Below are 15,733 nucleotides of genomic sequence, written 5' to 3'. Positions count from 1 at the left end.
TAATTGCTTTCCCTTTGCTTCATACCTGTATATCTTGTATCTCGTGCTAAATCCCTGCCGGCTTCTGTCCACAAAATCTGTGTATTCCTGTGAGCGATGGAAGGGTCCCTTATCAGAGAGGAGCCAGTCGAAGGGGCTTGTGGCATGCTGATCCGAAACAGCAGCAACCGCTAAAACCCAGCAATGAAGACTCAAGGCTATCCACTCCCATAGAGCCATCAGAGAGAACAATTCAGCACCAGCTCTGCTCCGCCATATCATGCTTCCACTGGGGATTTAGAGCCTTCATTCTCTTAGCTTTCCCTCAACACCTAGACAAAATACACAGGCAATTAGTTAGCCCCTAGAAGATTCTGTTCTAGCAATTAAGGTGCTGAGGTGGCAAATTCTTTTGTTTTTTTTTAATCTAATATCATTGTTTGAAATAGATGATAGCAAAAGTAAATAATAAGTAAAACAAAATGATTTTTTTCTTTTCCAAAGCTGTGTGCCCTGCAGACTTTGTGTCCTTTTGCATTTATTGGAAAATCAGTCACTGAGTCATAACAAACTTGGTCATGACAGTGTCATACAGCCACGATCAGAAGTTTTGACGAATACTTCTTCTTTTCTGCTTGTTTATAACAATGGTCACTTTCAAGGGAAATGTTGATATGTTTAATTACTCCATACATTATGTTATAAATTTTAATGTTAGGTGTATTTTATTGTTTATTTTAGTTGTTTTAGAATAATCTTTAAGAAATGGATCAAAGATATTCAGGTAGTTATTTTCATAATATAGAGACTAAATGGAATAAAATCGTGCACTTAAGAATACATAAATAAATTACTGTGTTTATATATATATATGTGTGTGTGTGTGTGTGTGTGTGTCTATCATCTATCTATTTCTATATATAGATGGATGGATGGATGGATGGATGGATGTACAGGGGTGATGGATGGAAGGGGAGGTGTGTGTGTTTTCTCAGACTTTTTTCCCATTATTCTATTATGGACAAACTTCTCTCATTATTTAAGCAGAATTATAATGAAACTAGTTCTAGGACCTTAAAAACATGTAAATGTGCATCTGTGTCTTATTCTTCAGATAAACAGGCATATCTGCAAAATTCATATACAGACAGAAACAGACAAATGCAGATTATACGTTAACTATGAAATCACATACATTAATATTAGAAGCATTCAAAAATAAAGTACCCAGAGGTGCAATCCTGGTATGGGAGAGTATAGAGGACTTCACACAGAGCAGTGAATGCAATGTCTATATGTTACACAAAATATTCTACAAATATTTGAATTCAATTGTACTTTCCAACCTTCACCAATCTTTTCCAATATCATTATTTATGCCACCTAGAACTATGCAATATATAAATCTGACTAATGAAAACATTTTGATTGCGACAGTTTTTAGTCAGGAAAATCTCTTTAGAAAGTGATCAAAATGCACAGTATTAAATAAAATATTTTAATTATAATAGTTACCATATTTCTCTGGTGTTTGGATAGGGTGATTGATATTTTTAATTTGCTTTCTAGTTATGACTCTATAATTCACAATTTAATCATACACTATTTATACGTGAAAGGTATAGAACAATAATTTTACAACTATAAAGTATCTCAAACAGTGATGCAATATGACTGACCTAGGTCATCAGATTCTCAGTCATACACACTATACAATTAGAAAGACAATGCCCACATACTATACGAGTTGCCCCAATGATGTGAGTTCTCCGCTGTCATTATTAAACAATGCCCTCTTTTGTAAACAACATAGGAAATCTGATAAGTAAAGACATTTAAAAAAGTATTTTTCACAATGAAGAAAATATCATATAATAGATTTTGGAATATAAGTTGAGAGTTTCTAGATCGCCATCAATTACTTGTATAAATGTAACACTGTCAAATGATTCAATACATAACTTTTAATTATATTGTTTCTTCTGTAAGAACTATACCACTTTTCTTAAAATTAATACATTTCATTTATATTCATAAACTGAGGATTCTTACTATGTGTAATGGTATAGTATAATCCCATTATTACTAATAAATATTTATCTTTGTTAATACATATTTTTTTTAATTTTATTTATTTTAAGAAATCTCTACACCCAACATAGGGCTCGAACTCACGACCCCAGAATCAAAAGTCTTTCTATTGAACCAGCCAGGCTCCCCAGTTAAACACGTATTTTCATTCTGTTGATCTAATACATTTAAATAAGAAACATTTAATCATCACTACATACAAAAAAGTCATATTTTCTTACATAAAGACCTAGAATAGTGCCTAGGAAGTTGGGAGGAGCTTAGGAGTGCTTCAAGGTACATTTAATACTAATATGAAACTGTGTAATTATATACCATAAAATTAAGCCAACTCTTTATGTTCCAGCACATGAGTTTGTAAGAAAGTAGTATAGGAGAGCACCCGGGTGGCTCAGTTAAGCAGTCAACTCTTGATTTTGGCTCAGGTCATGATCTCATGGTTTGTGGAACGGAGCCCCATGTCAGGCTTTGCACTGACAGCGTGGAGCCTGCTTAGGATTCTGTCTCTCCCCCTCTATCTCTGCCCCTCCCCTGTGCAGAAGTATGTGCTCTCTAAACAAACAAGCAAACAAACAAACAAACAAACAAACTTAAAAAAGAAAGTAGCATATAATTGACCTGGCATTTAAGGTCTCTAAAATTCTATAGTTCTCCAATATTTAATTAGCCAGAACCACTGTTTTTATTCTTTTCTTTACCAAGTGTGTTGAAGATGTTTCATGGTTGTGATATTTCATAATCTTAACACAGAGAAAAATGGAAAGATTCTCTTAAATTGTGCGTAGGAGAACTACCTAAAAATGTTAGTATTATGTTTTAATTATTTCTGTGTCTTCTACTTCTCTAATTTGGGTACATGTTCCCACTTCTGTTTGAAAGTGGGTTTTTCTGAAAGAAAGTTCATTAGCACTGGGATAATGAGAGAATCAATCCTGTCCAAATTTATATTAATTTGGGGGAATCTCTTGAAATCATAATTATAAGGTCTTTTTAAAGAGATGAACAATAACCGAACTATGATATCCAACATTTCCACTGAAGTCACCTTTGAGAAATCACCTTTAAGAGTTAAAAAGCAGAGGGAAAAGTAGTGTCAGAATACATTAAGGCAAGGTGTATGCTTCCAAAGATTCTTAGGACAAGTGGCCATTAGACTCAATGTTCACTTAAAAAAAATACTTCGTTCACCTAGTTTGTCATAAAAGCAGGTAAATGCACATTTGTAAATTTTAAATTATTACCAAATGGCCTGCATTGGTTCCTTTATTTGATTCGGATTAATAACCATATTTGTCCTTGTGTGAGAGATGCCTTTATGATATAGAGTGCCAATTTCAAAAGTATTGGGTAGGGTTCTCTTGAAGTTACTTGGAAGTTACTACTGAAGTAAACAGCTGTATTTATAGGTGTTACTAAGGAAGGGAAATCATGAGGTCCAATGAAAGAAAGAATTATTAAACTGAGAAGTGAATTTGCCAGTGTCACCCTCTGGATTGTGAGGAAATGACAAAATTATCTTGAATTTACTATTTCTAACTAAGTATCTAAGAGGCCAACTAAGGAAATTACAATGTCAATGCACAGCATGTTCTGAAACATGTGAGGGTATATTTTATGAAGAAGAAAAAACAATAAAATATTAAAAACAAGGCAAAAAAAACCATGAGTTCATATTTAAAAAGTGGTATTCAAATAAAAATCGCACTGATCAAGTTTTTTATTTTCAAAAATTAAGAGGAAGCAGTAAATATTGAAGTATCATATTGTTTAAAAAATAGATATTTAGTACATGGCCTTCTGTCATAATCAATTCTCACAAAATAAAATTCAGTGGGAGCATTACCAAATGACACAAGTTTATTACTTGCAAATACCCAAAAAGTCTATGCAGAAGAAGCACACCAAAGGATGTTACATATATATTAATAAACACTAAAGCATGTAATAAATACATAAATGATAAGAGAATATGTAACATAATATATATAGTATGTATTCTAGTATATAATAAGTATTCCCCATCATTAGCTCTTCTAAATCCTACTGCAGGATGGCAATGCATTATTTTTATCCAAAATAATGACACATCATATTATTTGAAATTCATAAAATATTGGAACTTATGCAATATTTCCTATAATATTAAAAATGAATTTCCAGTATAGCTGAAATTACAGAGATAGAAAGTAGATTATGAATTACTGACTTAGACTTAATATCCTTTAGACTGAAGGGTCGTGTCATAGAGGTTCATCTTTTAGAGCACATTATCTCATTATTTAATGTCTAGTTGAATGCTGAATATTAATTATTACTATTTGTTATACTATTAATATTGCATACTATATAATTGCTTCTTTTAGGTTTGCATTTGAACTGATTTTTCGGTAACATGTTTAAAATAGTTTCTCAGGGAATAAAACCCATTTACAATTTTGCATATGCAAAGAAGCTTCAGAAAATAATTGTGTCAAAGAGATTCCTTTTTTTTTTATTTTGAAAATTGTAAAACACACAGAAAGTTGAGAGGCTAGTAAAATAAACACATATATCATTCAGTCACATCTACCAATTGTTTACATTTTACCACATATTCTACACACTGTCTCTCTCTTTCTTAATCCCTTATACATGTTTTTTTGTATGAAGCAAGGATCCAAGGAAAACTGATTTGCTCCAGGTCATGCACCCATTTTCCAAATTCCTCATCTTCAGCAACTGCTACATTGCTCTATAAAATAGCTCCTTAACAGTCATAATCACTAATATTGGAATTTATAAATATAAAAAGTTAAGTCTTCAAAATAAAGTCTCTAATTCCCAAATGATTATATTTATTAAAAAACCACATTCTTCCTTAATAATTTAATGGAATACATTCTACCAAAGCATAAATATCAGAATCATTTTATTATTATAAAATAAATATATTTGTATATAATACTCCTAGAATCTATTAAAATATATAGCATATTATTATATTACCATAGATCATATAATATATGGTGTTTTATTATATATTGAACAAACATTAGCTCTGAAGTAAATATATACTAAACACTGTATAAGTAAATAAATAATGGAAGAGTTAACATATTTTTAACTGTAAATTTTCAATAGTCTTTCTAAATAGCAATTATTTATATTCTTTTTTTGGTAGAATTACTAACAAAGAAATCACACAATAAAAAAAGTAAATATTACTTATCATCCACAATGTGCAAAATACCCTCATATATTTTGGTATGAAGCTGGATCACAGGTATCACTAAAAATGCTGCTTTGGTCTCAGAAACTTACAATCAAATGAGGAAAGCTTTATGTAAGGAAGGACACATGGCCTATAGGGTAGTCTCTGTTAGAAACCAATACCTCTATCAACTAAAAATCAACATTTTCCGTTTTTTTCTCCTTCTGGTTTCTTTATCTCATAATCGATACTTCCATATTCTCAAATCTTTAACCCCAAATCTTACTTTCCTCTACCTTCTCACTCAATGCACATATCCAGTCAATTCCCAAGTTCTTCCCAAGAATCAAATCTATCACTTTCATTCCACATGCACTTGACTTGAGTGGGTCATTCTGTACCCCCAATGCTACCACCATAGCTTCTATTCTGGGTTGCTCCAAAGCTTCATAACTGGTCTTCCTAATACCCATGTGGCTCTCTCCAATTTGTTCTTTATACTACAGAGTTATCTTGATATAAAGTTAAGTTTGAACCTACAACTCTTTTACCCCCACTTATGATTTTGTGTCATTTACCCTCTGCATAACATCCAAACTTTTCAAGATAATTTTTAAAATGATCTTTCCTTACTTAACTCTTCCTCTGCATATTTTCTCCCTATATATAACACTACAGTTATCAATCAAACATCAACCATGCTGCAAGCATAATTTTATTCCTCAAATTCATCTCCCTTTCTCCCTTTCTTCAGCATCTTTGCATATGCAGTTTATTCTACCTGACCTATTATTTCTACTTGAATCCCTTCACCTGCCCAATCCTTACCTATATTTGAATTTCAGACTAGACTGTCATTTCTCCATGAAGCTATCTGTGATCCTTTGAGATTGTTTGGTCTTCATGATCCCATCACTTCATCTATATAGCACATTTATATTGTATATTTATACATATATTTTGTCTGTTTGGCTACATATCTTCCCTGACTTCAATCAGACTTAGTTTTAGGGGACAATAATTGTTCTTATTTTAATGACAACTAGGTACAGTTAACAAAGTACCTGAAATAAAGTTTCTTAATAAGAATTGGTTAAGTGAATGAATAAATAGTAAGTAAGTAGTAAAATGAGGTGTAATTAATGTGATATGGATGACAAGATTAAGAAAACTCTACATGGAAAGAAGAAAGCTTTACAAAGGAGTTTGCATTTGAGCTACACAGGATGACAATAGTTTTATACTTGAGAAAGGAGGGAAAAGGAGTCCTGACATAATGGTTTAGATGTCCAAATCACAAACGTAAATGACACATTCAAGTAGTATCAAAGCAAAGAATTCTTAATATTCAAAAATTGTTAAGAGCAAGGATATAAAACTATCATTAATTATTAGCTTTAAGTATAATTATAAGGGAATATAATGATCATGCATATAATTGTGGAAAACTTAGGATCCTTCATTTATATTTTGTTATTCATAGTTTCTAAAGATAGGTCAAATGAACACGAGGTCAAATGTAAAGTCAAACATAAGATCTCTTTTCATTATTAAGCATAATGTATGTTATACTGTGTTGTCATTCTGGAATTTAATAACAGAAACAGCAGTTGAATAGCTTGCTCCTCCCCATTTGAAAGGTCATATACTAGGGATAACTTTAACTCAAATCCTTCCAAAGTTTATTGGGGGGAAAATAGACAGTGATGATGAAAATGACATTATTTTCTTCCCAATGAATTACCTTTATCAAGATCTTTTGATATGACAACAATTTGCCAATATTTCTGTATTTCACCTCATAGCAACACAATGCAGTATATTAATATCACCATTAGCTTGTTTAGATGACTGAGGTTCAAGGTGAATAAACATGCAACAGAGCAAGGACCGAATGTCATTAGTCTTGAACCCATATTGAAAACCATGCTCTCCCTATGATACCACACTACAACCTAATCAGAACTGATTGCAGATTGAAATTTATTTATTAGGAATTTTGTTACCACTTAATAAAATGCTTTTGAACAAAATAAAAATTTTAAGTGGAAAATATAAATAATGGAAATAGAAAATGAAATAAAAGTTAAATGTGATTCAGTTTAATATCTTTAAAAACAGGTACTATAAACTAAAAAATCACAAAACTACTTTTTTTCAGATTATGTGTGCTATTTATTGGGTTAAAAAGTATAATCATGGTCAGAGTGATTTAATTTACCTATTTGCTCTTCACAGAAATTGCAAGATTAATCCAGTAAGTTTAATGACTCCATATTATTATAAATTGCTTTATAATAAAATGAAAAAAAAAACAGAGTTGGTGTCTCAAAATGGAGACATAATAAAATTATGAGATGATTTTAATATTTTCTGAAATGCAATCATAAATTTTCAACCAAGGTAAGTTTTCTTATGTTGTCAAAAATGCCAGATAATTACATGAATACTAGGATCATCTTTCACAAGTATTATTTTAAGGAATAATAGTGTGAAAAGTCAAGACTACAACTAAAAATATATATTTTAAAGTATTATTTGGCAGGATAGATTATGAGTTATGAGGAAAATCATTTCAAAGGCATTGCTTTTCTAAAATGGCAAACTCAAGTATTACATTTGGTGAACGTATTCAAAGATATGGATAATACAACACATCATCTTCCTATACGCATATACATATACACTTTTCACCTTTGAATATTCATGACCTATATATGGTATATGGTCAAATAAATAAAAGAATAAGAGTTCCATTATTCAATGATTTACATCATTACTTCAGTAATGATGTATTAATTTACTGCTTTAGTTAAATGCCAGTTATGTTCTATAATTTTTTTATCTCAAATGACCTTAAATTATTCTTCCTTATCTAGACATTGTTTATATAAAGGTAATGAATTTTTAAATAGCCTAATAGAGTAGAATTTGGCATTTTATTCTATAAAGATGTCAAGAAATTCATCAAGATATAAAATCTTGCATACATTACATAATGCGTGCCTTTTTCCACACAAGTAGGCAGAATTTTGCCACTCTCTCTTTCCTGCACTCCACCAGGAGTATAGAGAAATAGTTGCTCTGCCTTTGTGCACCTGTTGAAATAAATAGTAACATGTAGAAATGGGGAAAAAAGTCATTCTGACTTTTAGCCATGCAGTTTGTCACTGGGTATATCTGGAAATTATAATGAAAGGTTTTTTTTTTCTTTTCTTTATGCACTAATAATTCTTTCAATATCTCTCAAAAAGTAAAACAAATGTATAAAAAGCCAAAAAGTTGTGATAATCCCCAAAGCAAAAAAATATCATATAACTCTAGGCATCACAGACACCTAAGGTTATCCAATCAGCGACTTAAAAAAAAAAAAAAAAGGAATGTGTTCTTTATGTGAAATAGCAATTCCTTTTGAATTTTAAAAATGAATGGGGATGCCTGGGTAGCTCAGTTGGTTAAGCACCTGACTCCTAGTTTCGGCTCAGGTCATGACCTCACAGTTCCTTGAGTTCAAGCCCTGCATCGGGTTCTTTGTTGACAGTGTGGAGCCTGTTTGGGATTCTCTCTCTTTCCCTCTCTGTCTGCCCCTTCCCCACTTGTGCACGTTTTATCACTCTCAAAATAAATGAACTTTAAGAAAAATCTAAAAACAGGGGGGTCTGAATGGCCTAGTCAGTTAAGCATCCAACTTGACTTAGGTCATTATCTCGCATCTTGTGGGTTTGAGACCCATGTTGGGCTCAGTGCTAACAACTCAGAGCCTGAAGCCTGATTTTGATTCTGCGTCTCCCTCTCTCTCTCTGCCCCTCCTGTGCTCATGCTCTCTCTCTCTCTCTCTCTCTCTCTCTCTCTCTCAAAAATAAATAAACATTTAAAATTTTTTTTAAAAAAGAAAAATCTAAGAACATTTTTCCTGGTGGGTTAATAACTCTTTTAAATCCTTTTAAATATGTTGTTTTTAAAATTATTAAAATAACTACAGACTAGATGGATTTCCATTCATAAATCTTCTAAAATTTCACAATATGCCACTATTATCCTTTTTACCACCTTTGTTCATATGAAGTTTGTGAAGGTCTTGCTGGCAGAGATTATGTTTTAGTAATCCCTGTGGCCCTTAAAGCTTAACAAACTGTCATGTACATGGCAAATTTCTGGAACATGCACTGAATGCCATTTTTTTCTTTTGTTTGTAGGCTATTTCATTATGTCTGCTTAAACCAGAAAGAGATTGTCATTATATTAATCTGTTAGTAATCCTTTATTTTTATATTTTCTCACTTTATTTTTTTAAATAATTGAGCTTTCTCATTTTAAATCATGTTGTATAGGTTAAGACTAGCCTGAGAAGTGAATCTTTCCAGTGATTTAACTCTGATAAACCTACATTCCAGAGGGTCCTTCTCATTATTTATTTTAGCTGATCAGGCAATACAGTGCCTCTGAATTACAGCTTTAAGTGTTTTCCATCCTAATGAGGGTTAGCATTCCTCTGAGGAGTATATACTGCAGAGGGAACTAATCTCCTGCTTGATCCTGTCAATACAATCTTGTCCTACCAATAAAGAAGAAGTTAAATGCTACTACCTAATGGTAGAGCTGATTAGAAAAAATGAAGAGAAGGGGAGTTCCGTTCCTTAATTCTGTCCAGCACGTAGGGGACATAATTCTTAAAAGCCCAAAGTTCAAGAGTCATTTGGCTTATTTTTTATATTTTAAATGTGAAATATCTTGGTGTTTCAACATAACTGAATACATAACAGCACATCTTGGTGAGATTCAGATTGTATTTCTTGTTAGTTCATAAGGAAAGAGTGATAAAAGAATAAAGAATAAATTTCAGATGCAAGATGTTTAGAATAGTATATTTAAATTGCAAAATCTAATGTTAAAGTATGAGAAATGCTTTTGAAAATTGATTATAAGTATCTTTGATTACCAAAACAATAAAAAAGGAGACAGCTTAAAACAAAGATATTTTTTCCAGAGGAGTCTGGGTGACTCAATCAGTTAAACATCTGACTCTTGGTTTCAGCTCAAGTCAAGAACTCACTGTTTGTGAGTTCGAGCCCCACATCAGGCTCTGTGCTGACAGCTTGGAGCCTGGAGCCTGCTTCAGATTCTGGGTCTCCCTCTCTCTCTGCCCCTCCCCCATATATCTTCCCTCTCTCTCTCTCTCTGTCTCAAAAATAAAATAGACATTATAATAAATAAACAACAATTTTTAAAAAAAATAAAGATTTTTTTTCCAAAGAAGACATACAGATGACCAACATACACATGAAAAGATGTTCAGTATGACTAACCGTCAGGGAAATACAAATCAATCCCACAATGAGATATATTACCTTATACTTGTCAGAATAAGTAGAATCAAGAAGACTAGAAAGAAGACAGGGCCAGAATATAGAAAACAAGGAACCCTCATGCACTGTTGATGAGACTGCAAATCGCAGTCACTGTGGAAAACAGTATAAAAGCTCCTCAAACAATTAAAAATAGAAATACCATATGATCTAATAATGCCATTACAGGTGATTTACCCAAAGAAAAGAAAAGCACTAATTTGAAAAGATATACGCACCCCTATGTCTGCAGCAGCATTATTTACAATAGCTTTGAGTGTGCACGCACAGATGAATAGATGAAGAAGACGTGGTATATATACACAAAGGAATATTACTCAGTCATAAAAAAGAATGAGATATTCCCATTTATGACAACATGGATGGATCTAGAGGGTGTTATGCTAAGTGCAATAAGTCAGACTGAGAAAAACAAATATTATTTAATTTACATATGGAACCTAAAAAAACAAAGCAAAACATTCAGACAAAAAAGCAGAAACAGATCCACAAAGACTGAAAACAAACGGATGGTTGGGGTGGGGGAAAAGGTGATTGAAAGGGAGTGGGAGATACAGGCTTCCAACTATGGAGTGAATAAGTCACAAGGATGAAAAGTACAACCTAGGGGATATGGTCAATACTAAAATCAATCAATTAATTAATTAAAAATAAAGATTAAAATAATCTACATGTACATACAGAAATGGAATGGAAATCATGGTTACAGACATCTGTATTTAGTATGGTCACTATAACCAGGAAAATAATTCTGTTGTTTCTGGCACAGTCTGATAATAAAGCACCCTGGATAAAACAATTCTGGTCAGTAAAAGACTTTTGTCACATAAAGGCAAATTTAAAGAGAATTTGAGGAAATAATTTTTAAAAAAGGACTATGTGTGAGTACTATGCAAGTACAAAGACAATAAACATTTTTCCCTCACCTCTATGGAAAATGACCTCAGTCACAGTTTTGAAAGGCTTTAGAAATATTAAAATAAAATTTTTAATAATGATCTTGGGTAAAAACAAAGTATAATACTAACTTAGACTTTCAACAAAGGCATTTATACTTATTCGAGGAGTAAGACATAATGCTGGGTTGAAGTGTAGAAACACTGGAGTTTGGAACCAAATGGACAATGAATCCATTGTTCTATAATAGGACCAAAACTTATCTTGGAGTTAACCAGGGCTACAAGGTAAAGTAGGCTATTTAATTAGAAATTATTATATGAAGAAACATAAATAAGAGTGTAACTTCTGACGTCATACACAAAGTAAACATTACATTTAAGGAACTTAAAAACATTTTTTTTAAGTTTTTATTTATTTCGAGACACAGAGAGAGCACGTGCATGTGTGCGCGCACACACACGTGCCTGCACATGGGCGAGGGGCAGAGAGAAAGGCAGAGAGACAATCCCAAGCAGGCTCCATACTGTCAGTGAGAAGCCCGGTGCAGGGCTCAAACTCCTGAACCATGAAATCGTGACCTGAGCCAAAATCAAGAGTCGGATGCTTAACCAACTGAGCCGCACAAGTACCCTACATTTAAGGAATTTTCAAAGAAAGTCCAATAAAATTGTTAAAGTTTTTAAAAAGGTTCTGATTATTAAGCCAAAGGAAATTCTTTTTTAATTTCAAAATAATAATCTTCGGCTTCTTTTTATTCCTTTGTAAGGAAATGAAAATGTTGAAGTGTTTTTAACCTAGAAGCGTATGGTTAGAAATATTGCCAGTGGAGTCCTAAACTTGTCTTCTAGTCTTGGTTACAGATACCACTAAATTCACAGGATAATTCTTGTAATTATTCAATAATTCCTGTAATAATATAATACTTACTGCAATTCCAGTGCAAGCAACACCAGCAGGGATTGGTATCTGTTTTTATTCACTAATGCATCTGTAGCACTAACAAAATAACATGGCGTGGAGAAAGCCCTCAGTACACACATGATGGAATAAGAAAATTAAATTTGCAAATTCTTATAATGTTAATCGTTTTTCGTTAATTCTAGTCACTAAAAAACAAAAGCATAACACATTGGAAATGTTTCCATTTGAAAAAAAAAAGCTAACATTTAAAAACAAAACAAACCGTGATAAAGCATCAACTAAGTCATCACTCTGAGAATTGTTATGGTTTTACCTTCAGAACTGTCCTGGTTCCTTCATTTGCCTTTAATAATTATCCTCAGAACTCTGAATGGAAAATACATTCTTTATTGACCTATCTCTATCCTGAGAAATATGACATCCCTCTTCTTTTCTCAAAGAGAATGGTATTTATAATATCAAAATTGGACATGTGTGAAAAAAATAGTGGCCAAGCATTAAATTTGCCTTTGTTCATTAATTAAAACAAAGTGTACTACACAGAGCAAAAATAAAAATTGTAAACATGTTATGAACAACTGTTATATCTTTTCATTGTTATATTCCCAAGGTTCACTCCATTGCACACCACTGATCATACATCCAATAAATTTTTAATTGTTTTGTTTATTTTTTGAGAGAGTAGGAGAGAGAGAGCATGTTGAGGATGGACAGAGAGAGAAACCCCAACCAGGCTTCGTGCTGTCAGCACAGAGCCCGACATGGGGCTTGAACCCATGAACTGTGAGATCATGACCTGAGCTGAAATCAAGAGAAAACGCTCAACCAGCTGACCATCCATGTGCCCCCAATAAATAATTTTTTAAAAAACCAAAATAACAATAAAAAGAGGTGATCTACAATAAGCAAACCAATCCAACATCAAGTAGTTAATTTTTTTATCTACTGTTCTCCATGCCTTCTGAACTACCATCTAAGAAAGCACGTCAGGGGCACCTGGGTGGCTGTCGGTTGAGCGTACTTGGCTCAGGTCATGATCTCACGGTTGGGGGGTTGAGCCTTGCTTCTTGCTCAGAGCCTGAAGCCTGCTTCGGATTCTGTGTCTCCTTCGCTCTCTGCCCCTCCCCTGCTCACGCTTTGTCTCACTCTGTTTCTCAAAAATAAATAAATGTAAAAAAAATTAAAAACATGTTATTTAAGAAAGCATGTCAAGACTCTCCATGTTTCTAATCAAAGAATGCACATCTTACCTCATGGCCAGAAATGCTGGAATGGCCAATATTTTCACATGGTAGCTAGCCATATATTGCCTGGTTGGTAATATATTCCAGCTTGTCTAATTAAGCTTTTTTCTAACAATATGTTCTATTTTCCCCCAACATACAATTTTGAAAACATCTGACATTTTCAAGGACCATTCTTATCACTATGTTACTTTAACTCTTCAAACTTAGAAAGTTATAAGGAACATAAGATATTAATTTCAAAAGAAAAGCAAAGTAAGTCTATTTGAAAAAATAATTTATATTCTTGAAGAGAATTTTTATATTAAAAAACAGCAAGATTTTGAAGGATATTATAAGAAAGCATAAATAAGACATTACTATGTCTAATATATAGAAACTATTGAGTATTAGCTATACCCAGCACATTATGTACACACTGGTCGTAATTTTTTAAATCATGTTGTCTGAACCTGTCAAGAATTACCTTCTAAATAATAATCATAGGAATCAATGTTATGGGAATTATCTGAGAATGAAATTTGGTAATAAATAATTTTTTTAAAGTTTATTTCTTTTGAGAGAGAGAGAGTCAGCAGGGGAGGGGCAGAGAGAGAGAGAGGGAGAGAGAGAGAATCCCGAAAAGACTCTTCAGTGTCAGTGCAGAGCCCCATGCAAGCCTCGAACTCACGAACCATGAGATCATGACTGAGCTGAAGTCAAGAGTTGGACACTTAACTGACAGAGCCACCCAGGTGCCCCAGTAATAAATAAATTTTCATGAACAGTTAGCAACTGGTTAGTTTCAAATCCTGAGTAAATAAATTTTCATCTTCAGTTTAGACCTCTAGAAATCTATATCAAAAATATAGTAAAGCATGCTAAATTTTTGTCACTTTTGTGATGAAAGAATCATGTGAAGCTAGATAAAACTTGTTTGTCTTACTGACTCAATATTATTGATAAGAAAGAAATATTTTTGCTAGTTAATCACAGCCATTTATATGAAGTTGCTGATTCTTACTCTAAATCAAAATTGATTTTCTTAAATAGCAGAAGTCAGGGATAGGTTTTAAAAGTAATAATGACATAAGTGATCTTTCTTATTCATTCTGGCCTATTTTTGCATGATTGTAAAAGGTCTTCGTTTCATGGATGGATGAAAGACACAAATGAAAACCTGCTAGAGTTCTGAGAGGAAACGCGGATCCTCAGTTATTTTTCCTCATGGTTTTGTCACTAGTCAAACATAATCAGTGTTACGCTTTTAACCAAAATATAAAGATAGCTACATATTTAAAATGTCAATAATCTGTCCTGATCTAAAAGTTCTCAAAAAAAGGAGTGAAACATTGCAAAAATCTGTGTGTTGGAGAAAAAGAAGTTTATAAATCCATAAGCTATATCTCCACTCAAAGGTGAGAAAGATACTTAAAGCAAGTCCTTCAGTCAAAAAAGAAGTTTTAAATTTAAATTTAAGATATGTGGAGTGACCCTTAAGAAATTTCTCAGGAGTCCTGTTTTTCTTAACTATGGATTTTCTTTCGACTCACAGAGAAGACTGGATTCACTTCTCTTAGTTTACAATGTAAAAATGAAAACACTGTTTTTGGGTAATTGTTAAAATTTTTGCCATGTACAAAAGAGTAAATTTTACACATTGGAAAACACACCCCCCATAATAATTGCTTTTTTTTTTTACTTAAAATTAAGAAGTTGTTTAAAAACCCCATTTGGACAGAAATTAGTAAAATGGAACAAAAATATATACTTTCTAGTTGTTACTGCTGTTGATTGGTAATTGGCAGATCATTTTCATTCTCTGGAAACTTTTTGTCTTCCACATTATTCCCTAGTGTAATTTCCAAAATACTACTTATCACATTGATAAAATATATTGTAACTTTGTTTTTGTATATTAGTGACAGGTCAGAATGAATAATCAAAAATTCAATTACTTGTAAACCTGAGTCATTCAATTTAAATGTTTTGTGTAAGTTAGACTTGGTCTATATATTGATATCTTTGGTATAAGAAAATGGTGAGAAAACCATGAGTTAATT

The 15,733-nt window shown here is 32.5% G+C and overlaps 1 protein-coding gene across 1 annotated transcript in view; it reads right to left on the bottom strand.

Moving 5' to 3' along the window:
- Nucleotides 1-15,733, bottom strand: part of BRINP3 (BMP/retinoic acid inducible neural specific 3) — a 409,556-nt gene that overhangs the window by 385,283 nt on the left and 8,540 nt on the right. Inside the window, exon 2 of the mRNA XM_030303111.1 lies at nt 26-311. Within this exon, the coding sequence (XP_030158971.1) occupies nt 26-261 (236 nt within the window). The 5' untranslated portion in view covers nt 262-311. The remainder of the gene's footprint in view (nt 1-25; nt 312-15,733) is intronic.

Source organism: Lynx canadensis, chromosome F1, assembly GCF_007474595.2.
Source record: "Lynx canadensis isolate LIC74 chromosome F1, mLynCan4.pri.v2, whole genome shotgun sequence".
Taxonomy (NCBI): domain Eukaryota; kingdom Metazoa; phylum Chordata; class Mammalia; order Carnivora; family Felidae; genus Lynx; species Lynx canadensis.
This window is presented reverse-complemented; position numbering and strand designations above follow the sequence as displayed.